General features: G+C 35.4%; 1 protein-coding gene across 11 annotated transcripts in view; it reads right to left on the reverse strand.

Moving 5' to 3' along the window:
- mark3b (MAP/microtubule affinity-regulating kinase 3b) overlaps window positions 1-25,996 on the reverse strand; it is an 83,654-nt gene that overhangs the window by 48,176 nt on the left and 9,482 nt on the right. For 5 of the 11 annotated variants that reach the window (XM_067384338.1, XM_067384339.1, XM_067384337.1 and 2 more), the window contains exons 1-3: window positions 23,873-24,139; window positions 19,301-19,492; window positions 18,099-18,152 (exon numbers count right to left, since the gene is read on the reverse strand). In XM_067384338.1, coding sequence (XP_067240439.1) covers window positions 18,099-18,152; window positions 19,301-19,492; window positions 23,873-23,983 — 357 coding nt within the window. In that variant the 5' untranslated portion in view covers window positions 23,984-24,139. Of the gene's footprint in view, window positions 1-18,098; window positions 18,153-19,300; window positions 19,493-23,872; window positions 24,140-25,996 lie in introns of those variants that run through there. The other 6 variants (XM_067384343.1, XM_067384348.1, XM_067384340.1 and 3 more) reach the window with 2 other exon arrangements.

Below are 25,996 nucleotides of genomic sequence, written 5' to 3' on the forward strand. Positions count from 1 at the left end.
GATCATGAAAAGAGTTAAAACAAGAGCGTGGAATGCTTGGCGGCAAAAACAGAATGCCTGCTTGGTTGTCATGACATATTCCTGATTCCATTTTAGCGCTTCATTAAGTGCCTGTTTTAGGATCTTTTAGAAAAGAGCCATAAAAGAAACAGAGGCAATAATTACAATGTATGTTTCTCTTAAGGAAAAGTGAGTGGTGCTTGTTCTGAGTAGTTGCCAGGACGTTGCTTTGCGGTTGCTAACGTGTTCGGAGTTTTTTTTAGAATATACACTACCGTTCAAATGTTTGGGGTCAATAAGATTTGTTTTAATGAAAGAAGTTTCTTAAGGCTCCGGTATACTTCAAACAAACTTTTTCATTCTTCGTTTAGGGGTAAAACGAAGTTCGAAATGTGTGACCAGCGATATACTGTGAACGAAAATCTGACGCCGCACACACTGCTAAGAGTGACGTTTAGATAAATATGTAAATATGTGCCGTGCACTTTCTTCTCAGTAACAAAATAAACACAACAAAAATGAGAAAACAGTAAGCATTAGAAAATAAGAAATAGAAAGCATAAGAAAAGCATCTGATCATAACAGCATGGGAATGTTAGCACTAGCTCTGCAAAGTAGCACTCCAGTCACGTCACGTCTTTATATAGCACTTTATTCAATGGATTGCTTAAAATCAAGCAGCTATACAGTATCAAACATGAAAAACAGTTAGTGCCTCATTTTTCCAGGGGTACTCAACAGGCGGCACGCGGGCCGCATCCGGCCCCTCAGCATTACATTTGTGGCCCGCATCATGCTACATATAAATGTATTTTTATTATAATTTGCGATCAAAATTAGCGTGAATATTACTTCGTTTTTTTATACGTACACAAGGGTAGGCGTACAGTGCACGTGACGCTGTAATCATCAGCAGAGAACGCGTCTAGTGTACGCGCGCAGCACAATTTTTCTAACCGCAAAGAACAATATAAACTGAAGGCACTTAGCACGCGCGCATTGAATAGTTTTTGCACTAATTTAGTTTGTCCACAAGGTGTCAGCACTGAAACGGGCTGTTGTTTCAGTCTGAAAAGAAACGGAGAAGACAGAACAAGAGTAACAACAAACACCTACCGTGTTGAAGAGCGCTCGTTTGAGGGGATTAAAAGATACCAGCAACTCTAATTTTAAACAAGTACAAAGAGATTTTATTGTAACTATTTGAGCGAAAAAGACTAGCCAAGCATTAATCTCTCTAGTGCGCATGTGTCGAGCACTTGTGTTCGTGAACGTCATCAAAGGCTCGAGAATGTGCGCGCAAGTAAAAAACAAAGTAACCTTATTTTTCCATGATGAAATGCAGTTGACATTCCTCAAACTTTGCAGTGTGTAAGTTGCCGAGCAGCATGAAAAACAAACCTTTTATTCTTAATGTCAATGTGTTATAAACAGAAAGCAAGCAGCGCTCCCATTACAGATCTGTCATCACATAATTGAGCTCACGGAGAATATCTGATTTATTATGTTTACAACGTTGGTTATAGTTAGATAATTCATAAAATTGTGATTGAACATTAAAAATATATATATATATATATATATATATATATATTTTTGGATTCTGACCAAATTAAAAGGTAGGTAATAATAGTACAAATAATGAAACATTTATTCTCTGAGTATAAATAGGTGCTATAAAAAGTGTTAAAAAGGTGCAATGGAGTATAAAAAGACTATAAAAAAGTGCAATGTTTTCATCTTATGGACAAACTCTCATCAGCCAGTGAACAACAGCCAGGCCCTAAAAACTGCACTTTTAGTAAATAAACAGTAAAACTAGAAATATTGTCTTAAGTAGGCCTAAATAAAAGTCTTACGATCCAAATTATAATTTGTGGCCCTTCGCGTTTCATTTGGTTAAAATGCGGCCCTCTTGGCCTCTGAACTTGAGTACCCCTGATCTAGTCTGTTCATGTTTTCACCCGTGGAGATCTTACCTCAACAAACTCTACAGATCAAATGAGATGCGGTCCACACATGTTATGTTGTCGTCACTGACCAATGGTAGTACGAAGGTGTTTTGGTGCTAGAACAAACTTTTCCTGAAAGTTTGCTTTGGCAAGCCATTTCGAACTTCCAAAAAGAACACAAAACAAACTTCGTTTTGGCCTGATTTTGTTCAAAATGTCGTCACATCAGTTCTTTCTTCGATTTCGTTTGAAGTATACCGGGGCCTTTATGCTCACCCAGGCTGCATTTATTCGATCAAAAATTTAGTGAAACAATAATAATGTGAAATTAGGGTTGTAACGATATACCGGTATGACGATATATCACGGTATGAACACGTATGATTATCGTATCGTGTACATTTGCTTATTTACGGTATTGTAAAACAATAATTAAGATGCAGAATTTCACTTGCGCATAGACAACTTTCTACTTCACTACACTCTAAACTTGCTCCACACATACAGCAGACAATGTCAGAGACAGAAGTTGCTATCTCTAATCTCTATGCCCCGTTGAAAAAAAAGTTACAATTTGCATTATGGGAATACTTTAGATATAGAAAAACAAACGCGGGGCTGTCCTCGAGTGTAGATATCCAAAAACAATGTGGGCGCAAAGTAGGCCTACCTGCAAAAGGAGGAAACGCATCGAACATGTTCACCTATATTCGAGAACACCATCCGTGTAGATGCGGGTATGTTCCGTTTATAACTTAGGTCGTATGATATGCGTGATGGAGAGGGAATCCCGGAATCCAGTCATGAAAATGGAACAGTATAACGCAGCGATGTCAGGTAAAAACGCGCGATTTGTTGGACTGATGAATAAAACGAAAGCAGAGCTGTACAATAAATAAAATCGTGACATGGTCTAGGCGGGGTCTGTGAATATTAAAGCGCAAAAAGACGGCTGTATAAATCTGTTTGTTTTGCGTGTCAGTCTGCGTGAATGAGCTGCACCGTTTCCTGTACTACATACTCAAATATGTGCGACGCTCTTACTGTTTTTTCAGTGTTTGCCGTCTCGTTATCAGAGGACATGAACACAAACATATCCAAACTTGCTCTGAGATAGCGCTTAATGAGCATTTCATCATTTTATTTGAGAAAAACCATTGTCAAATACACTGAAACTCAAAGCTCTTCACTACATCCCGTCAAAATAAAAGATCGCTTTTTAACTCGAAGAAATTGAGTGAAATTTATTATGATTGTCAAATAGAATGTACTTCTCAAAATAATAATAAAAAAGTTAATTTCATTTTCATCGTTTTGATAATATTTGTATTAAAAAATAAAAGCCATTTCTGAATTTTAATTATTAATAAAAGTTGTTCATGTTCTAATCCATAATCATTTATTAAATGTGTATGATTGTTTTTTATTACTGAAATCTGAATAGAGAAAACAAACATTTTAATTAATTTATTGGTCATTTTAATTGATGATGTAAATAAAAATTGATTGTTTAATACCGTATACTGTGATACCGTGATATTTACTCAGACGGTTATCATACCGTGGAAATCTCATAACGTTACAACCCTATGTGAAATATTACATTTTAAAATGATTGATTTTCAAATAATACAGACACGTACAATAACATCAAAGAATAAACAAACCCAAACAAATTTAGGCTTTTGTTCACATATAAACATTTATAAATTCAATCTGTTCATCATATAAAGCGATCGAGTCTCTTCAGAAAATTTGGACTAAACCACTCAATACATATGGAGTAGTTTTAAGATCTCTTTATGAACTTTTTGAAGCGTCAAAATGGTAGTTGCGCAGCTGTCAATGGACAGACAGAAAGCGCTCAGATTTCATCAAAAGGATCTTCATTTGTGTTCCAAAGATGAAGGAAAGTCTTACGGGTTTGAAACAACATAAAGGTGAGTAATTAATGACAGAATTTCCATTTTTTGGGTGAACTGTCTCTTTAATGTTTAATGTTAGGTTTTTGTTGAAATTGAAACACCTCATTGGTAACAATGATTCCTGCTTTAGCACCACCACTAAATAAACACAAAAAATGACAAGTCTAAATTTGTTCTCTGAGGAGGCACAAAGTTATCTTTCTCACTTTTTAACAACAAAGAGCGTGTCAGCATATTAGAGGCTTAAAAAGAAAAAGATGAATAATTACATTAGGCAGTATTTATGACAGCAAACATAGACATGCTAGAAAAAAAAACTTCAGGGACTCAAAATAGAAACTTCAAGATCTAAATATTTAGATGTTCCTTTGTTTAAAAGTATGGAGCTTCTAGGTGTAGAATAGATGTTGAGTTTTTTGTTTTGAACACTGTGCAGCAATGCTGGAGAATCAGTCTGCTTTGATCACAACCAACTGTTCACAAGTCATTCATTCCATCAGACGCGTACACAAGACGAAAATAACCAAAAGATAGACTAAATACCAGCCGAAACAACAACCTGAATCTAAACAAAGATCAAAGACATTACACATCTGAGCTGAAGTGAAAGGCACATTTCAAAGAAATACTGTACGCTCAAGCATAGTTTTATAACAATGTACAGTATAAAATGACTTTGAAAGAGTTAAAAGATGTCAATCAAGTGAGGAAAGCCACAATTCTGGTTAACAATGGGACATATCTTTAGCTCAGTTTGGGCACGACTCATTTGCCATGACGAAATTAGGTAAATTTGAGTCTCACAGACAAACTTTGTGATTTTAATCCTGTCTGAATCAAACAAGCCTGTGTTTTTCCCTTGCACAACCTTGGTAAAATGAAGGCGCAAATTATCTACTGTTGTTCAGTTAACTCTGGGGAAATCTAATCCCACACAAATAGGAATGTCTGTGATTGTGGTATATTAATCTTTGCACAATGCTTCTCCTAACTTTCGTCAAATAGCGTAACTAAAGCTTCAAGCTAAACACACCGTGGCTGAATAATGTGTTTTGCTGCTTATTATGACCTTTTTTCCAACATTCTGGGTTAAAGTAGAGCCAATTGAACTACAGGTATTGGTAATTAATTCCTTACATAATTTTATAAATCTCTTATGTACACTACTGTGTTGTATTTTCATTATTCTTTGATGAATATAAAGTTTAAAAGAACAGCATTAAAAAAAAAAAAAAAAAATAGAAATCTTTTATAACATTATGAATATTTACTGTCACTTTTTGATCAATTCAATGCATCCTTGCTGAATAAAAGTATTCATTTATTATTTTAAAAACCCCCAATAAATTTAAATATTAAAAAAATTCTGAATGGCCCCATTTTTTTTAAAGGGTAGTGCGCATAATGGCTGATTGACTGTTTATAATTTAACACCATACCAGCTAAAACAACTATATTCATGGTGAGAAAAAAGTAAAAAATGGAAAAAGTAAATAATAATATACAAATATATAATAATAACGTATATCAATAAAAAATATATAAAACAAATAAAAAAGGTAAGAATAAGTGTTTAAGGGTTTTTAAACTATCTAAAACTAAATCCAGTCTTGCTTCATTAAACTCCTTTTCATAAGATTCAAGTGAAAAGTCCTAAAGGAGTTTAAGACATCACAGTCCATCAAAAAATGTGTACATTAAAGTAAAATTATACAATTAATCACATTTATGCACACATCCAGAGCATATGTTGTGTAACGCTCACATCCAGGACTGTACACTCCTATCTTAGAAATAACTACAGATTTCTCTCCTGCACTGCATGCACTTAATGTCTTATGTTGTTAACTGTAATTCAAATGCAGTTTTAAAAAATGAATGTCATCTAAATATTAAGCATCAGACAGAGACAATAACTCAAATGTGTCTGAGCAGCTGGAGTTACAACCTAGGAAACACGACCTGTGCCCGGTAAGGTCTGGCATCTAATAACAATTTCCCACAGAGCGAGAGGCAGACAAAAATGAAGAAAATGTTCCATCCTCGACACACAAACAGAACAATAACAAGAAGAGGACAGACACCAACGGATAAGAGAAGAAGAGAGCTTTCAGCCCATCTGGGTGTTGTTGCATTGGACAGGATGCGATGTGGTCTGACTGACCCCTGCATAATCCTGACACCTTTTATGCCCCTTTTCTCTTCAAACACGGGTAGACATGATGATTAAATGAATATGGGACAAATGCATTCAGGTCATCCCGGTGTGTGTGTGTGTGTGTAGACCTGAAAGAGTGTCCTAATGTGACTTCAACATATCCCTGACTCACGGGATTAAACTTTTGGTTATTCGGGATTAAATTTATGATATCCATTTTTGTGAAAACAAGCGTAGATCACAGTTGACATGATTTTATAACTTTCCTTCACTTACAAAAAAATGCCAGTGTGAATCTTATGAAAACCAGGGGATGTGAACGGAACTTCAACTCAAAATAAACCGAATTTTTTTTTTTTTTAAATAAACAAAGAAATGATAAAGAATGAAGAATAAATGGATGAATCTGATTGTCAGAATGCGAAAAATAATTAGGTGTGAATCTTTACTTGCCTCATGATTCAAAGAGTAATATTTGATTATAAAATGATTTAATTATAGAATGATTCTCGATGCATCACAATGTATCTTTTCCTGTACATTTTTTTATTAATAGTAATTACTATATTAGTAATCAAAATATAGTTATTTTTGTAAGAGTTACCTTTTTTTGTATCTTTTTCAGATAGGAAAAAATACAGAAATTGAATATTCAAATGTATTATTAAAGCTACAAAGGTTATTCAGTCAAGATCAGTGAGTGATTCCCTCTTTTCTTTTGTTGTTTAATTAACATTAATGACACAGACAGCAGCAGGTTTATTATATTAAGACCTAATACATGGATCTAATATGTTATACATCAAATTTTGTCCCCAACTGTTTATGTTCACTTAAGACACAAACAATTCTTTGTGTTTTTGAACGTTCAAGCACTAAAGAGAACTGAATTCAGGACTGCACGCTATCTGAGAGAGGAGTCTTTTTGTGTGAGTGCTTTGGGTGTGTGTCATTGCGAATAACACATTGAGATCTTTTTTGTGCCTTATTGCACTTAATAACTCTGTTTAACATAAAGTATGTCTATTTATTTTTACATTCATGCATGTTCTTTTTGTAAAAACTGAAACATCAGACACAAGTGCCTTGCCACTGGCAGAAAAGCTTTCTTCAGTCTTTATTCTTTTTTATATGATTAGTTTTTAAAAACTGCAGTGAGAATTTGCTTAAATACAATTTCTACATGTCGCTGTAAGAGGAAGGCACACCAGAGAGATTCACGATAAAAAAGTCAAACCTGGTTGATGGAATAAAAACAGGAAATGGGAAGTCCAGGATATCAGCAGTTGGCAAACGTTGAATTAGAAAAGAACAAAGTAACCACTTGAAGATTTGCATGTCTGGCTAGAGGAGTGACCCAAAAAGTCTTGCCTTTGTGCTTGTGGATTTTTGCTACCACATTTGTACATTTTACATCCTAGATAAAAAGTAATTCACATAATCGTGCTCTTTATTTTAATATCTTCAGATGATATCCAAAGGAGGACAGAAATAATAACCAATCCAGATGTTATGAAATCTCAGGTCAAATCCAGACATAATAAGTAAAAACAAGTAACAAATGGACCTGCACAGATGCATTGCTTTCTGGATGATGCAAGCACAAATTAGGTCAATGCCAGCGGGACGAAAGCCCCGCAAAACGCTGCCAGACTGCAGAGTTTTTGTGGGTTTGTAAACATTCCCTTTCCTTTGCCATTAATGCTGCGCGATATTGGAAAAAATATATGTTGTCTTTTTGCGATATTTATTGTGATATGAAAAAATATAGGGATTTTCACCAGATGAGTTGAATAACTATATTTAAAAAGAATGAATCATTCTAGAGTGAGTGGGGTGATTTTTTTGGAGAAGTGCATCTGCATAAAAAATAAAATAAAAATTTTTTTTCTATGAAATATGACTTTTATTCTGAGGACTTTTATTAGAGTGCAAAATCCTTATAGGGTTAAGTGATTCAGGAAAAACCTGAAAATTTGAGCGTTCGTACTTAGGTATGCTTTTTCCACAAACCAACTCAAAACCTCTTTGAGTAAACAAAGTGAAGAGTTGTTTTTTTTCTTTTCTCTTTCCACTAGAGTTTTCATAGGCAGCATTCCCACTGTTTTTGACAAATACAGAAATGACTATAAAATCAAATAGCTGCGTCACGCCATGTTGTAATTATTATTTCTAAGGCAATACTATCAATGCCTAAATGTATCTGCAGTGATCAGGTGGTACAGCGGTCACGTGGTACAAGTAGGAGCTCTAAGAAAATCCCCAGCTTACAAATTGTAATTACAAGCTCTACAAGGACGTGAATGCTTTTTACAAGTTGAAATCTTATAATTACGACATGGTGCAAACACAGCTATAATTATTATAATTTGATTGTGAATATAATTAAATAAAAACATTAAACAAAACTGTATGGTAAAATTACAATACTAGGGGTCGAACAATCACGGTTCGGTGCATACAGTCAAATGACAAATACAGTAAGTCACAGGTGATCAACACTCCAATACAGAAGGGGGCGCGTGTGGTAATGCAACACCGTTTGCTAACCGCAACAACAGGTAAAAGTGCAGAAGAACAACAGATGATCCATGCATAGATATGTTTACATGTAATCTCTCAACCAGTGTTTAAACCACGGAAAGAAACAGATTGAGAATAGTATCTCATATAGCATTACATTTACCTCAGTCAAGTCATTTAGTGTCCACAGCATGTTAGTTCATGGGGGAAATTAACTCTAGAGGGGAGCATTTCACTAAATAAATGTCTTAATTTCTTCATTTTCTAATAGTACACCATCAAGCTTTTATTTTGATGAGTTGCCGGCAAATATAAATATGTGCTGCTGGTTTCAGAATGAAGCGCGAAACTGTTTGTTCGTTTACATGCATGCAGTATTTCACATACATATTTATTCAATAAAATCACAGCCTGCGACAATTGTTCTACTGCTATACTGTTATATCAATTTTATTTTTATAGATCATGCAGCCCTAGTACCCATACAGAAGAGCACCTGTACTTTATGAAATACCCCTAGGCACCTTCCCTTTCCTCACACACAAAGTAGAGGCTGAACCATCTGCGCACCACACCAGAAATAAACATATTTGAGCAGGTGTTGGCCGGTTTTGATTTAGGCCAAATCAGAATGATGTGATCAAGACTGAACTTCAGATTTAAGGTCTTTTCTTCACCAGAGAAATGGTGACTCATCCCATTTTCATTCACATCCCCTGATCTCAGATGTTCCTCATTCACTAGCAGCGAGAAAGAAAGCTGTATGTGAGTTTCTAGGATACCGACGGCAGAAAAAAATCATCTGGGATCGCTGAACGGAACTTCTCCTTTACATCAACACCCACGTACGCCCACACGCACGATCTGAAGACACGCAGCGATGACGTTCACCCGCTTCTTTCAGCTATTGAATGCTCGGCGTACTTCCGTGCTCTCAACCTTGACTCGATCGCAGCGTCTGTGGATCGCTGATTCCAACCTGATATTCGTACATAAAAAGAGGTTAATTTTAAATGAGGAGATGGAACTAGCACCAGAGCCTGTCTTCCCACTCTCGTCGGTTGCGTAAGAGGTCGCACCAACGCAAATAAAAACGGCATCGGTGAGAGACGTAGAAGAAAAAGCTCTGGGAAGCACAGAAGTGGTCATTGTCTGTGAGAGGGCCTGAGTTGTGTGGGTGGATGCTGTATTTAAATATTAAGGTTAACGGCAAGGCGCTGTGTGCCAAATGAAACAGCTCCAAGACGTGTAAAAACTGACTCAGTATTAAGCATAGCAATTTTCCTCTATATCTAGTATGCAGTGCACGTTTTTTTAAATTGCACTGTAAGCAGTAATATGATCTCAGAGTGCCTTTTACTTAGTCATAAAATGCAAAGTGTTGATAAGCATCACAAGTATCCTGAATATGATCATGCCACTTGATTTTTTTAATTGGGGTTTAAAGACTCTAACAAACAAACAAACGATCAAATAAATAAAAATACATTATAATCATAATAATAATGGTGTGGTATGTTACATAGAAAATATGTATACTCCCCAATTAAATACATAATTTATTATTATGCATAATAATAATATTAATCATAATGTGGTATTAGATTAGATTAGAATTTGAGGGAAAAAAAATAAATCAATGCATCATTAATATTTTCGCTCCATTGTCCCAGAAGAGAAAGACTATACATTTTAACCACATGCAAAATATTATTTTGTCAGTGTTTAGGAGTACACTAGCATAGAGATGACTTGAAAGCAAGCAGAGATGAACTACTCACCACAAAACTTTAATTGTGATTCGGATCACCTTTATTTTGAAATATATTAACAGCTAAAAACATCCGAAACCAACAAGAAACATAAATAAAGAGACAGTTCACCCTAAAATTAAAGTTCGGTCTTCATTTACTCAACTTAATGTCGTACCAAACCTGTATGACTTTCTTTCTTCAGAGGAAAATAAAAAGAAGATCTTCTGAAGAACATTGAAGACCAAAACAGCATTGTACCCCACTGAATTTTGATGCATTTTTTCAATATATATATATATATTCTTTTGTATTCCACAGAAGAAAGAAAGTCATACAGGTTATGAGGACGAGTAAATGATGACCTAATTATCATTTTGGAATGAAATATCCCTTTAATAAATGTTTCTATAGCATTAATATGATATTAACATCTATTTGCGCAGGGATTGATATGAACTACGGCAATATGGGTCAGACATTCAGACCAATTCTAGCACTGCCATCCAAACCATTGTCTGTGGCAGTCCAGTACAGACATCCACTACTGACAAAATTATTATTTAACCAAACGGGGTCATCGCTTCCCATTCACTCCCACATGTGGGTCTCATTAGCAAGTCCAGAGCAGAAAACAACAATACACTTACACAACAAACAACACTCAAGACCTCCGCCAAAGATCCCTACACAGATAAACGGCCATTATAAAAGGTTGTTTTGCAACTGATGCTGTATCTAATGCTTAAGTGAAAAATAAGATGAGATAGAAAGCTGAATTCAGAAATTCTTCTAGTCAATTAGAAGAAAAAACGTTCCAATATTTATCGCCTTAAAGAAAATAATTCAAGAGTGAATCTTTATCGAGCAATCTGTGACCCAGTTTTTCTTGAGAAACCCTGGTGTTTATAGAAAGTACATGAGGAGGAGGAGTCTAGGCACCTTGTTACTTGTAACAAGAAAAAGGAAAGTCTCTCTTCAACTGCACCCATCTGCAGGTCAGACATTTAGACAAATTCTAGCACTGCCATCCAAACCATTGTCTTACCCATTAGGCTACCACTACCCCAGTCCAGCATTGCCAGACCTTCAGACTGACAGCAGAAGGTCTGGACTCCATCACAGCTTTCATTAGGATCGCCCAGGGTAGGATGTCTGACCGAAAGGTAAAGCAACCAATCACAGTTCGATTTATTCGCCATCATGTTTAGGGGCATGAAAATGTAAAGTCAATGTCCCTGCAGAAACAGACCAGCATGCATCTAATAAGTTATTCATTCAAGAATGTTGTGCAAGTTTACTGCAACAATGGCCCTGTGAACTTCACATCCTTTTGAAAATCCAGCGTTTAGTTGATCCTGATAAATGCTCATTGTCACTAGTGGTTCAACGGATCACCAAACTCACGGCTCGGGTCATTCTACAGTTTTTGATTCACGGAACGGATCACTTTTTTTTTTTTTTTAAATTGGCAATTGGGGATCCATTTATTACTTAAAGCACACTTTTTGATAAAACAGCAAAAACCACTAGCCTAACTAATTTAAGACTACAGTGTTCACTGTATAAATTGAAAAGAGATTCTTTGTTGAAGCTGTGTTTTGTTGTTTGATTAACATTAATGATAAGACAGCAGCAGGTATTTATAGGCTGCTGTCACTTTAAAGGTGCCCTAGAATTAAAAATTGAATTTACCTTGGCATTGTTAAATAACAAGAGTTCAGTACATGGAAATGACATACAGTGAGTCTCAAACACTGTTGTTTCCTCCGTCTTATATAAATCTCATTTCTTTAAAAGACCTCTCAAGAACAGGCGAATCTCAACATAACACCGACTGTTACGTAACAGTCGGGGTGTACGCCCCCAATATTTGCATATGCCAGCCAATGTTCAAGTATTAGACAAGGGCAGGACGTCTGGATCTGTGCAGAGCTGAATCATCAGACTAGGTAAGCAAGCAAGAACAATAGCGAAAAATTTCAGATGGAGCAATAATAACTGACATGATCCATGATAACATGATATTTTCAGTGATATTTGTAAATTGTATTTCTAAATGTTTCGTTAGCACACTGTAAAACTCAATAAGTTCAGAATACTCAAAACATTTGAGGAAACTTATTACCTCAAAACATTTAAGTTAACTAACTTATTTTTTTTAAGTTAGTAGAACTTAATTTTTTGTGACAAGTGGGGCGGGGCCGAGAGCCATGGAAGTGGAGCAATGCTAGTGTGGTGCACAGGTGTCTCTCATTAACAATCACATCACTGGCATTCCTTCGCTCCCACAGTTCTCAGCCTCGCCCTACTCAAGTACATATAGTTAATTTACATAAACATCACATTCAAATCTTTGTTAAATGTTAGTTAGCAAAAAACACATGCTATTATAATTATCAAAGAGACTGTCAATATATACTTGCATGTATATAATCAAACAACATACAGTATATGTGGTCTTAAAAGTTTTGCAGCCCATCCTCAACCTAACCACACGGTCTACTCTTCACCAGAATGGTAACCCTACAAAACTAACATAACAGAACCCCCTGTCAATCCCAACATAACACAACATTAAACACTAACTTATGTCTCCCTATGTTAATCTTATGCAAAAACACACAAAATAACACTTTATTTCAACATTTAGACAGTCTGATGCAAAGCATGCTGGGAATTAGAAATCTGCTGCAACTAAAACAGTTTAATTTACTTGAAATATGTCAGTGCTGTGAACTCAAAAGTAAAAGAAAGTTTTAAATACTCATAACTGTTAATTTAACTGAACTAATTTGCTTAATTTAAGTTTGTCCAACTCAAACGAATTAAGTATTTTGAGCATTAGGGTTTACAGTGCATGTTGCTAATGTACTATTAATTGTGGTTAAAGTTACCATCGTTTATTACTGTATTCACGGAGACAAGAGCCATCGCTATTTTCATTTTTAAACACTTGCAGTCTGTATAATTCATAAACACAACTTCATTCTTTATAAATCTCTCCAACAGTGTGTAATGTTAGCTTTAGCCACAGAGCACAATCAAACTCATTCAGAATCAAATGTAAACATCCAAATAAATACCATACTTATGCGATTAGACATGTTGCATGACAAACGCTTTTTAAAGAACAATTTTGAGGGTGATATTAGCTGTGTGACTTTGTTTATGCTGTTAAAGGCAAGCACGAGCTCCGTGGGCAGGGAGCGTGAGCATTTAAAGGGGCCGCAGCCTAAATCGGCTCATATTTAATGATGCCCCAAAACAGGCAGTTAAAAAAATTTATAAAAAAAAATCTATGGGGTATTTTGAGCTGAAACTTCACAGACACATTCAGGGGACACCTTAGACTTATATTACATCTTTTAAAAAGACGTTCTATGGCACCTTTAAGTGTGAATGCACGGATCCAATATAATGATACACAACCTATTTCTTTCAGAACTGTTAAGACATAACCGACTGCATTTACAAGAATACTTGCCGAGACAGTTATTTTGAAAATTTTGTGTGTATGTGTCCGTTCAAGCGCATGGAAATACTAAAGAAGAATCACCTTGTAACGCTTTATATATAGAGAGAGATCGGATAGCTGGACCAAATGGTTGCAGCCAAGTGCAAGCAAAACTCAAGTAGGCTATCTGACGTTTCACATGGGGTTTATTATCAGCGCCGTTCCCACGAACACATGGGACAGTTTGCAACACTTCACTGACAACTGCGTTACTGAACAAAACAAAAGAAATAAGCGACAAAGAGCAACAGAGATAAATCATGCACACATGCGATGCTCACAGTTCGCGCTCCAACTATATACTGCCCACTCATCAGCGAGTGAGAGAGAGAGCCGTCCGCCTTAAAGGAGCAGTACCTAATTCCACTTGTTACAACCTCTCTGTGTGTTTGTGTGTGTGTGTGTGTGTATGCGACTGTGCACACAGATAACAGCATGCGAGTACTGAATTGATGGTGAAACGTAGGCCCTGTTTACACCTGGTATTAAGATGCGTTTTGGTTGATCGGATCACAAGTGGGCGACACTGAATACAGGTTTAAATGGGGTGTAAAAGGTTTTATACTTGTCCTTTTGAGCACTTCCAGAGGTAAAGAAAACGCATTCGACCGGATTGCTTTTGTAGTGTAAATGCTCATGGTCAAATGTGTTCGAACAGCCACTAAAGACCACCTACTCTCTGCCTACTGAACTAATGCATAAACATTATGAGAAGCGCAGGATTTAAACTTTGTCGACTGAAGGCCCAAGTTTGGTTTGAAGACAAATTGTATCAAGCACAATGTTGTCTCACCATTCCTGATTTCTAACACGCACTTACAGAGTTCGGTGTGATCAGAAAAGAAAAAAAAACTGATGGTCTCCGTATTTTTCCGTCGTCTCTGGTCTCATTCGCATGTAAATTGTCCATAGACCCACCCCTCAAAGAAATCAGGACAAAAGTGGTTTAAAGTAGACAAAAGAGACGGATTAAAAACACAGGTGTAACGGATATGTGTCTCCCTCATCCACTTGTGATCCGATGGACCAAAATGCATCTTAATACCAGGTGGAAACAGGGCCTTAGCATTTAATTCACAAAACATATGCGTGCCAAATCGTGGGGCCTGGTCTGTACGGATCACGGATCAGCTAAGATTCTTAAAACCCCTAATTGTCACGGTTGTAAACATAATGGCTTTCTACCATTAACAGGGATTCGTGTCACGATGGCTTTGTTTCCAGACGGACTGTAAAAGAACACAATACAGACGTCTCCTGTAAATCCTGAAGAATTCAACCAATCAGATGAGGACTTCAAAATTCCTGAAGCATTTCCTATTTTGTGTGCCTTATGCATCAGACTTTTAACCAACGGTCCGTGTGCATGATGTCTGAGGCTGAGACTACCACTACCCCAACATCCCCTTTCACTGTTATGATACGAAAGATCAGACATGAGATATCAGAGCTATGAAATGTCAAGCAGTGAAAGTGAGTTACAGCTGCAGGGTCTGAATCAGCAATGATAATGACTCAGCCTCCTGCCCAGGACTATGGAGTACAGACGGCAGTCATTACACACTCCCGCTGACATGAGTTATGAGCAGAGATGGCAAACAACTTTGCAGAGGGTGAGAGAAATAATACAAACAAAAAAGTATACTATGATGGAACAATAATGAAACACTTTGACACCAAAGAATTGACTTTTGAATTTTCATTAACCGAGGCATTTAGACCAAACTAGTCATATTGCTTATAGTCTCGTCGGGTTAAAATGTACACTACTGTTCAAAAGTTACTTTAGGGTTTTGAAAGAAGTCTCTTGTGATCACCATGGCTGCATTTAAGTGAAATATTACAAACTGTTTTCTAATTATTATATTTTAATATGCAATTTATTTCTGTGATGGCAAAGCTGTATTTTCAGCATCATTACTCCAATCTTCAGTGTCACATGATCCTTCAGAAATCATTTTAATATGCTGATTTGATACTCAAGAAACATTTCTCATTATTATCAATGCTGAAAACGATTGTGTTTAAGATTCAAGATTATTTGAAGAACAGAAAGAAATGTTTATTTCAAATAGAAATCTTTTGTAACATTATAATCATCTCTACAGACAATTTCGATCAATTTAATGCATCCTTGCTGAATAAAATTATTCATTTATTAAAAAATACTCTTACTGACCTCAGACTTTTGAACTGTAGTGTGTATCAGCCATATTTAAAATTAGTGAGAAAAATTGAGGCATTATATGCAAAATTAACTGATGTTCCCACGTTTTTCGTTCATTAAAAAAATTATTTTAGTGAATTACAAATAAATGTTGTATAATTGTTTATTTCCACAAATTAGACTTTTTTTTTTTTTTTAAATAAATGTGTCCTTAATTTAAAAAAAAAAAAAAAATATATATATATATATATATAAAAATCTAAATAAAATATAATTTAACTGATACTAATGAGACCAATTTGTGAAAATCAAAAATTAACGCCACACATATGTCTTGGTCTTGTATGCCAACAAAACACAGCCATTGAAAAACTCAGCCTACAACTTCCAAAAACTTAATTTAGTAAATCATTTGTCATTCCATATGTCACACAGGTATATTTGTAGCAATAGCCAGCAATACATAGTATGGGTCAAAATTATCGATTTTTCTTTTATGCCAAAAATCATTAGGATATTAAGTAAAGATCATGTTCCATGAAGATATTTTGTAAATTTCCTACTGTAAATATATCAAAAATGTATTATTATGAGTGGATATGCAATGCTAAGAACTTCATTTGGACAACTTTAAAGGCGATTTTCCCAATATTTCGATTTTTTTGCACCCTCAGATTCCAGATTTTCAAACAGTTGTATCAAATATTGTCCTATCCTAACAAACCATACATCAATGGAAAGCTTATTTATTCAGCTGACGTATAAATGTCAATTTAAAAAAATTGACCTTTATGACTGGTTTTGTGGTCCAGGATCACATATGGTCTTAAATTTTTGTTCCACTACTAATTTAAAGGAAAATGGGTTACTCGTTTCATGCCTTCAATCAAGAACAGACTGTAAAATGAAACAAACTATGACAATATGCTTTTTACTGACAGTTCACAGGACCTCATTAATCAATCTCAAGTTATTACAGCAATTGGGATCTTAATAATAATAATTATTTGTTACATTTATATAGCGCTTTTCTTGGCACACAAAGCACTTTACATAAGGAAGGGAAGGGGGGAATCTCTTCAACCACCACCAATTTGCAGCATCCACCTGGATGATGCAATGGCAGCCATATTGTGCCAGAACGCCCACCACACACCAGCTTATTAATGGAGAGGAGACAGGGTGATGAAGCCAATCAGTGTATATATCTATAGGGATGATTAGGAGGCCATGATCATGGACAGAGGCCAATGGGCAAATCTGGATGCTGGGGTTACACCCCTACTTTCTTAATTAGAAATACTGGGTCATACCCAGTCTTTGCCCCTAATGCCCCAAACTAATCATCGCCTCCTCTCCAGAGTCATAACCTGAGCCACGGACTGTCAATCGGATCGCAAATGGAAAACGGCCTAAATCAATGGCCTGGAAAAACAAGTGGCAGCTAATTATAGGGAAAAGGGCAGCCAGTCGAAGAGAACATCAACACCTCACATTGGCCTCAATGTGACAATGTGATCTATATGGTTCATCCAGAGGAAAAAAAAGAGGTTGGTCACAATTTTTGGCATGAAATATGACATCACAAGCAACAAACTTCAGGAGACCTAAGCTAAGCAAAGTCTCCCATCTAAGCGCTCTGCAAATGTGTAGTTATTATTCGAGCCTCTCATTCTGATTTCTTGGCTTATGCTATAATTAGCTGCCTCTGAAATTCAAGTCCACTGAGGGTTCCTCCATCAGCTACTGCTCTCCCATCATGCACCACTCTGAACAGAAGTCCCTTTGATTTGTGGTCTGCATCTTGTGTTGATGAAAATGAACATGTCAACTAATGCCAAATCAAAACGATAACTATGATGATTATAAAAATAGGCAATAAAAACCAGTCTTCCAAAGCCAGCTGTCCCTCTAACTTGCAAAGAAGTAAAGCAATGCTATCTAGATATCTAGTTAATGTTTAATTCCCTCTACAAGAACAAATGGGGGGATTCCTTTCTGGCACACTCTTGTCCTTAAACCAGCAAAAGAGAGAAGGATAAGGGAGATTGAGAATGAGCAGGACAGGATTTTTTTTAGTTCAGCAGGAATCCTAAAATGTTTACCTTTTGAAGGCTTGTAGGATTAAGTTGTGTCTTATCAATTATTTTTATGGCCACCTGCAGGAAAAACAGAGAAGAGGGAAAAAAAAACACATTTTACTGCTTTGTTCAATGAGGTCTGACGAGAAGCCAGTAAAAGAGCATCAATTTGATGGTTTTATCTCTACAGCTCAACTCAACATCGGTGTGAATCCCACAAAAGCAGTCAGGAACAAATCCGGCTCATATTTCTACGGAACCCTGCACATGACATGTGGATAAAAATGTATATATACATATTGGGTCATACCCAGTCTTTGCCCCTTATGCCCAAACTAATCATATTATATATATATACAAGTACATTGTGCACACAATATAATAATTAATTTCCTCATTTTACTAAATCATGCACATATAACTAAACTAAAACAAGGAACAATTTATTACAACATGGCCACAATTTATTAAACAAGGGAATGAATCATTATATCGTGCACACAATTTACTTAAAGTGAGGGAATGAATTAGCAAAACGTGCTAATGTATTAGTAAGTTGTGGGAACAAATTGTGAGTTCATTGCCATGATATTCATATTTTTTCCCACATGACATACAGGGCTACATTTATTTCATCCCAATATCAAAAGAAAAATATACATAAACATACATACATACTTTTTTTCCATAGTGAAACCTTGTTTGATTACACTTACAAAATAGTATGTTCCTGCATATATATATATATATATATATATATATATATATATATATATAAAATAAAAATTATTCAGACACTATATAATTTTTTTAGATTTTTTTTACTAGTGGGTGCAGGACACTATAGTTCATTTATGTAATGGAAGATAGCAAAATAAAGTAAACTGTGACATATTATACCCAGAATTTTTCATACAGTGGACTACCAGTGAAATTGATAAAAAAATTTGGGACCAAAAATGATTCAGACACTTTGACCTGACCATGTTTTGCTTAAGTGTTATCTGACATAATTAAGATGAATTTTTTTCTGACACAGTTTAATATATTATATATATATATATATATATATATATATATATATATATATATATATATATATATATATATATATATATATATATATATATATATATATATAACCTCTACATAAAGTGCTACTATGACACTGAAAAACTTTTACTATAACCAACCAGTTTCTTCATTCATATCTTCATAAAGCTCACCTCTCGCCCTGTAAGAATGTGTCGTGCCAATTTGACCTTGGCAAAGTTGCCCTTGCCGATGGTTTTGAGGAGCCTATAGTTGCCGATATGTGGCTGTTCATCGGCACAGGAGGCAATGGAGTTCCGACAGCGGGCCCCTGAACGCCCGGGACGGGACGCCACTTCATTTCGCCCATCTGTGTGTGATGTGTGCTGGAGACAGATAAAAAAAAAAAGAAAGATGATTAGTAAAGACAAATACACTACTGATTAAAAGTTTCATATCGTCAAACACTGATAGTAATCAGAATGTTTCTTGAGCAGCAAATCAGCATATTAGAATGATTTCTGAAGGATCATGTGACACAAAACTGGAGTAATGATGCTGAAAATTCAGCTTTGATCACAGGCATAAATTACATTTTAAAATATATTCAAATAGAAAATAGTTACTTTAAATTGTAATAATATTTCACAATATTGCTATTTTTATGGCAATTCTGTTCAAATAGATGCTGCCTTGGTGAGAATAAGAGACTTTCAAAAACATTTAAAAATCCCAAACTTTTGAATGATTGACTTCCATACAGCTCAACAGCTTTAGATTAGATAAATTCTCAGAATGTGTCAGAAAGGTTCGATTAAAATTCTAATCACTTCGGAGATCTCCGTATACCGCATTTGTTTTGGTAGTCTGACAACCGTTAAATGCCAGCCAAATGAAAATATAGGGAATGTCAAATGCTGATTGCATGAAGATATTTGAACCCGACAACCTCAAAGAGGAGCTTCACTGGGGGAAATATCTTCATTTCCTCCCTACAAGGATATATATCTGTGAACCGTGCCAGTCAAAGAGTTCCAGTCTACATCTGTTTGAGGTACCTAAAATGTTTCCCCTCATAGGAAGGGAAACATGTAAATAAAGTAATCTGGACAAAATGTCAGACGATATCCTGGATTTCTGCTTTGACTTCCTCTTTTGCTGAAAAATACTGAAGCTGCATCCTTTTAGTGCTTTTAAAAAATTTGATTTTTTTTTTTCTCGCCAGTCTAGTATATCTAATACTTGGCCCTTTTTAGAAATGTACACCAATGCTAGATCAGTTTTTATGTGAAAAAGTGTCTAAGTGACAGTCAATTTAAAACTATAAGTTTGACAGTGCTCAAAAGACAAAAACACCCAGCTGTAATGGAAGAGCGATGATAATTAGTGGCCATGGTTGTAGAAATCTATTAAACATGTCAGCATCACTGAGCAAACAAAAGGCAGAGATGACACAATTGGCTCGCACAGTGAGGAATCATCTATGATACGTTTTCAAGCAGCATGCCGATCCATCTGGAACAGAGGGACTTAAATTATCAGACATCTTAATAATAATATCCAATGTAGATGAACAGACCACAGCACGCGTGCTGTCGGGATAAAGAAAAATGAACAAGGTCTCTAAATACGGGCTGCAGGAAATGAGGAATGACATGGCTGGAGACCTGAGAGGAGACAGATCGATGTGGCCTGCATCACTGTGAGTCATGCTATGAAAAGAGCTCTGGTGTTTATAGTTGGGTAGTACTAGTAGATCTGGGTTAAGAATACTTACATTTGACATTCAAACTGCATAGGTTTTAGTTCTACTATTAATTTAGACATGACCATTAGTCCTGCAGATTACTACTTAATCTATTTTGCTCTACAAAAAAAGGAATCGTTGAAAAATCACCTATTATGCTCCACAGAAGACAGGTTTGAAACAATATGAGGGTAAGTAAATGATCACAGAAGTTACATTTTGGGTTGAACTACTCCTTTAAACTATGGAATGAGATTTAGAGTCCAAACTAGATAACAGAAGCTCATAAAAGCTGTACTGAAACAACGATGAAAGCATCAGCACCTTCCAGCAATGATTCACATGACATCAATAACTCTATAGAAAGATCAGCTGTTTTTCAAAATCAATACCCATTTAGTTGTATTACCACAAAATAACAGTTTAGAAAAGGAAAGGCAGGTGCCAAGATGTTGCAAAGAGCATCTTGTGCTTCACTATGTACTGTCTGTACAAAAGAGTTTGGTCACATGGTCACTGTTGATTCATGTTTGTCATGATTTTGATTTGTGTCCTATAAATTGTGCAGAATCTTAAATATTTTTATTCATTTTACATAATAACCTTCAAAATCTTAAAACTTTTTAAAGTCTACTTTTAAATATAATTTTAAATACTAGATTTACAATGTGATCTCAGACATTAGTCATATGCTGACCAAGGCTGCATTTAATGGATCACAAATTTCACAATTCTGACTTTTTTTTCCTTGCATTTGCATGTTTATATCTCCAAGTTCGGACTTTATAACTCGCAATTGCAGGATATAAACTCACAATTCTGAGAAAAAAAGACAGAACAATGAGTATATCTCACAATTCTGTTTTTCCTTCTAGGAATTGTGAGATATCAATTTGAAATTAACTTTTTTTTTTATTCTTTTTTTCCATGGCTTCCATAGACTGCTACTACAGAACTGTCATTTTCTGCCACCAGGTAGGCTCCGCCCACAAAAAAACATGTTGCAAAATTGCAAAATTTCATTGCATGATTGCAAAACACAAAATGGGTCTATTCCTAACTGTTCTAGGAACCGTTCAGCCCGACGGTGAGATAGCGAATACAGTAGTTCTATCTTAATATTATAAAGCGACAAGAATACTTTTTGTGCGTCAAGACAACAAAATAACAAATTTTCAACAATATCTATGTGGGTTGATTTCAAAACACTGCTTCTGAGCTTTATGAAACTTTTGTTTCGAATTAGTGATTCGGATCTCCTATCAAACGGCTAAACTGCTGAAATCACGTGACTTTGGCGCTCCGATTAACTGATTCGATTCGTAAAGCTCCGAAGCAGTGTTTTGAAATCGCCTATATAGATATTGTTCAAAAGTCATTATTTTGTTTTTTGGCGCACAAAAAGTATTCTTGTCGCTTTATAATATTAAGATAGAACCACTGAACTCACATGAACTGTTTCAAATATGGTTTTAGTAGCTTTATGGATCTTGAGAGGTGCAGTAACATTGCTGGCAATGGATGCCTCACTGAGCCATCGGATTTCATCAACATTATCTTATTATTATAAATGACATTATTTTCATTTTTGGTTGAACCAACCCTTTAAGCTACCTGACTGTCCCACTAGCCTGGGACTCATTAAGCTGTTGGTTATTAAGTTACTCATGTCCTAAGAATACTGGTAACAGGAATAAGGATGAAATCAAAAGCAATTACAGGAACTGCTCACAAACAAATGCACAATATGGGGAACACAGTATCAGTCCCCATTACAGATCCTCAAGCCACAACAGTTAACATTATTACAATAAACTAATAGTGAGCCAATTACTTTGTTAATACATTCTTCTGGTCTTAATCCGCCAATGCTATTCCAAAGAAAATAATGGCTTGTCTTCATGATAAACTCAGAAATTTATGTAGCATCCAATCAGTTCCCAGTGGATTAAATTAAGTCCCACACTATATATTATATTATATTATAACGAAATACCCCCCCCCACAGATATACGTTGCATTACACAGTGAACATAACAACAAAAAAGTATGTCGTAAATCACATAGAGATATTTTAAATCAACCAATATGGTGAAAAAAGCCATGCATTAATATATTAAGAAGTTCTAGAAAGCACATTTTAATTTGTATTATGACAGCATTGTGCCACCCTGTAATTTATGTGATTCGTCTGAGCTTTGAATAATATGGCACCTATTGTTTGTAACTAAAAACGGCAGATTCATTCAATGAATAAAACAGTAAATAGAAACTGGTTAACTTGATTAGATGAAATAAGGACACATTTTTGCTTTTTCTTAAAAAAAGGTCTGATGATTTTTAGAAAAGCAGGTGTTGAGCCTGTACTGTATGTTTTTTTCTTGGCTAATAAGACACTAAACACTTAAATGCTTATCTTAATATCTCATATCTTAAATACTTTAATGACTGCATTAAAAAAAAATAAAAATCAAGCGCCAAGTCTGAAACTATGTTAACTGACGTTTGCAGAGCAAAACCATTTAAAACCATTATTTAGGACCAGAGAGATCCTTAAAAAGACTGTCCTAAATTCTCCCTCTAGGACAAATGCTCTCATCTAGGACATTCTAGAGCACAGAGTGATATTTCTCTATCACAACATGCAAGCCACCCATAAAACATTATTGCTGCTGATAAGATCTCAACATAGTTTCACTTTAAACGTCTCAATACAGCTTCAGTCAAAGCAGCATTCAGCCAAAGTGTTACAATGCAATCAGTCGGTTTTTACACCTTTTAAGGGGCTAATCACAATATTCACTGTAATTTTGATTAAACATTTCCCAAATATGCTCTAAAACCTCACAGCCTGGACGGGTTTCAAGTGCATTATACGTTAAAACCTTCCTGTGTCAACAAATCTGCTTACTCTCTGACTCTGAATGGCTTTGCACATTACAAAAGATTCATTACCAACAGCCATTTCCCTGTATCCTAAATTTAATCAGCCTAATTAAAATGAATAATTAGCACTTACTATAGTTATGCGGTGCCTCTTGACAGAGTGGGAGCCCTTCATTCTAGCATTGGCGATCTGAATGGCATCAAAACTGACAATCGGTCTGTTTTTGTGATGAAGACAGCTCATTGATCGCCTGGCACAAACCGATGCTCAGAAGAGCATGAAAACATTTCCGACACTTGTCGTTAGAGGTCCGACGGGCGCAGATGATTTGAGCTTTCTCTCTCTCGCTCTTTAACTCTCTGGGTACCAAAGAAGGGAATAGTCGTCACTCAAGGACTAACCAGTGGTGAGACTGCATAATAAGGCAGGTAAGGTCTCCTCGCTTATCTGTGTGTCCCTTTTCTACCAATGACGCACAAGAGCTACAGCTCCAGCACAATAAACTTAATTTATACAGCGCTTTTTATAGACACTGTAACTCAAAGTGCTTTAAAAAATAAGTGGGGCATTCAATATTCTATTTGCAGTTTTTTATTTTATGGATGCAATTTAAAAACTACATTACCAAATGTTAATGGGTAGTTTATGTGACATGTCAAGCAGTTAGTAGTGTCATGCAGTGTTATATTTAATTTAAAACTACTGAAGCAACATTTCTTGTATTCTTGTCATGCATGCAAGCCAATTTGTATGTGTGACTGTGAATGTGTAACCTCCTATTCATTGATTGCCAACATTAAATATTTGTACTTTTAAATATGTACCACTTTTAAATAAACAACGCAGGACTATCTACATCAGCTGCGAAAAGTTACAGCTACAAAAACTTAGAAAGTGATTGGTTACATCACCTGCGCTTATACGCCTTTATACTTTCATACAAATTTAAAACTGAGAATTCTCTTTAAACTTAAAAAGAAGATGCCAGTTTCTTCCAGTGCATGTGATATGCTGTGTGGAACACAACAGTGTAGCAGAAAAATGTTACATTGTGTCAGTGCAGTAGAAACACTGATACGCTCACGCTGAACTGGAAATATTTTTAAAAATCATTACGGTTGAAATTTTGCTACTCTGTAAATTTATAGTGCAAAGGAAAACTGTTACACTGTATCGGGATTTTTTTTTTACGCTGGATTGTTTCATAAGTCGTTTCATAGGAAACACTGTTACACTGTACCTCTGCAGCAGAAAATAGGGTAACACTTTATTTGACAGTGTCCTCGTTACAAATGTTACTTACTATAGTAACAACAGCAAATTAAGCACCATAACCCTATAGTAAGTACATGTTAATTAATATTACTCTGTACTTAAAATTATAATTACATAGTAACAAGGACACCGTAAAATAAAGTGTAACCGTAAATAGTTATCAATGTAGTTGAAATACAGTGTAACAATATCACTCTAGCAGAAGTACCAATACATTGTATCAATATGTAGCAGATTTTTTTTACATTGTATCAGTGTAATGGAAACATGGTTACAAATACTGTTACACGTTAACTGTAGTGGAAATATTGTTACACTGTGTCACAGTAGTTAACAAAACCATTACACAGGAGCAAAAACAGTGTTTCACACTATAACAAACACTGTTACTTTGTAAATCTGTATCGGAAATATTGTATCACTCACTGTAGTGAAAAATACAGTGTAACAATATCATTAGCAGAAATACTGCCACACTGTATCAATATGCAGCAGAAAAAAATGTTACATTCTATCAGTGTAGTGGAAACACTGCCGTGATGTATATGACTGTTTCTCTGTAAAATTGTAGTTAAAATACTGTTACATTGTAGCAGAAATATTGTTACACTGCATCAGTGTTACACTGTAGCAGAAATATTGTTACTGTATCAAGGTATTAAAAAAAAGTTACAATGGAGTACAAAGTTTCACACTATTAGAAACATTGTTACAATGTATCATTTTAGTGGAAATACAGTGTGTAACTATCACTCTAGCAGAAATTCCGCTAGACTGTATCACTCTAGAGGAAACATTGTTAGTCTGCATTAGTGTATCTGAAATATTGTTACACTGTATCAGTGTTAAACTGTAGCGGAAATATTGTTACTGTATCACAGTAGTAAAAAAGTTACAATGGAGTTAGAAAAAATGTTTTGCACTCGGAAACATTGTTACACTGTACCTCCGTATAGGAAAAAAAAAACGTTACAATGTGTT

The sequence above is a fragment of the Chanodichthys erythropterus genome, chromosome 4 (genome assembly GCF_024489055.1).
Source record: "Chanodichthys erythropterus isolate Z2021 chromosome 4, ASM2448905v1, whole genome shotgun sequence".
NCBI classification, from domain to species: domain Eukaryota; kingdom Metazoa; phylum Chordata; class Actinopteri; order Cypriniformes; family Xenocyprididae; genus Chanodichthys; species Chanodichthys erythropterus.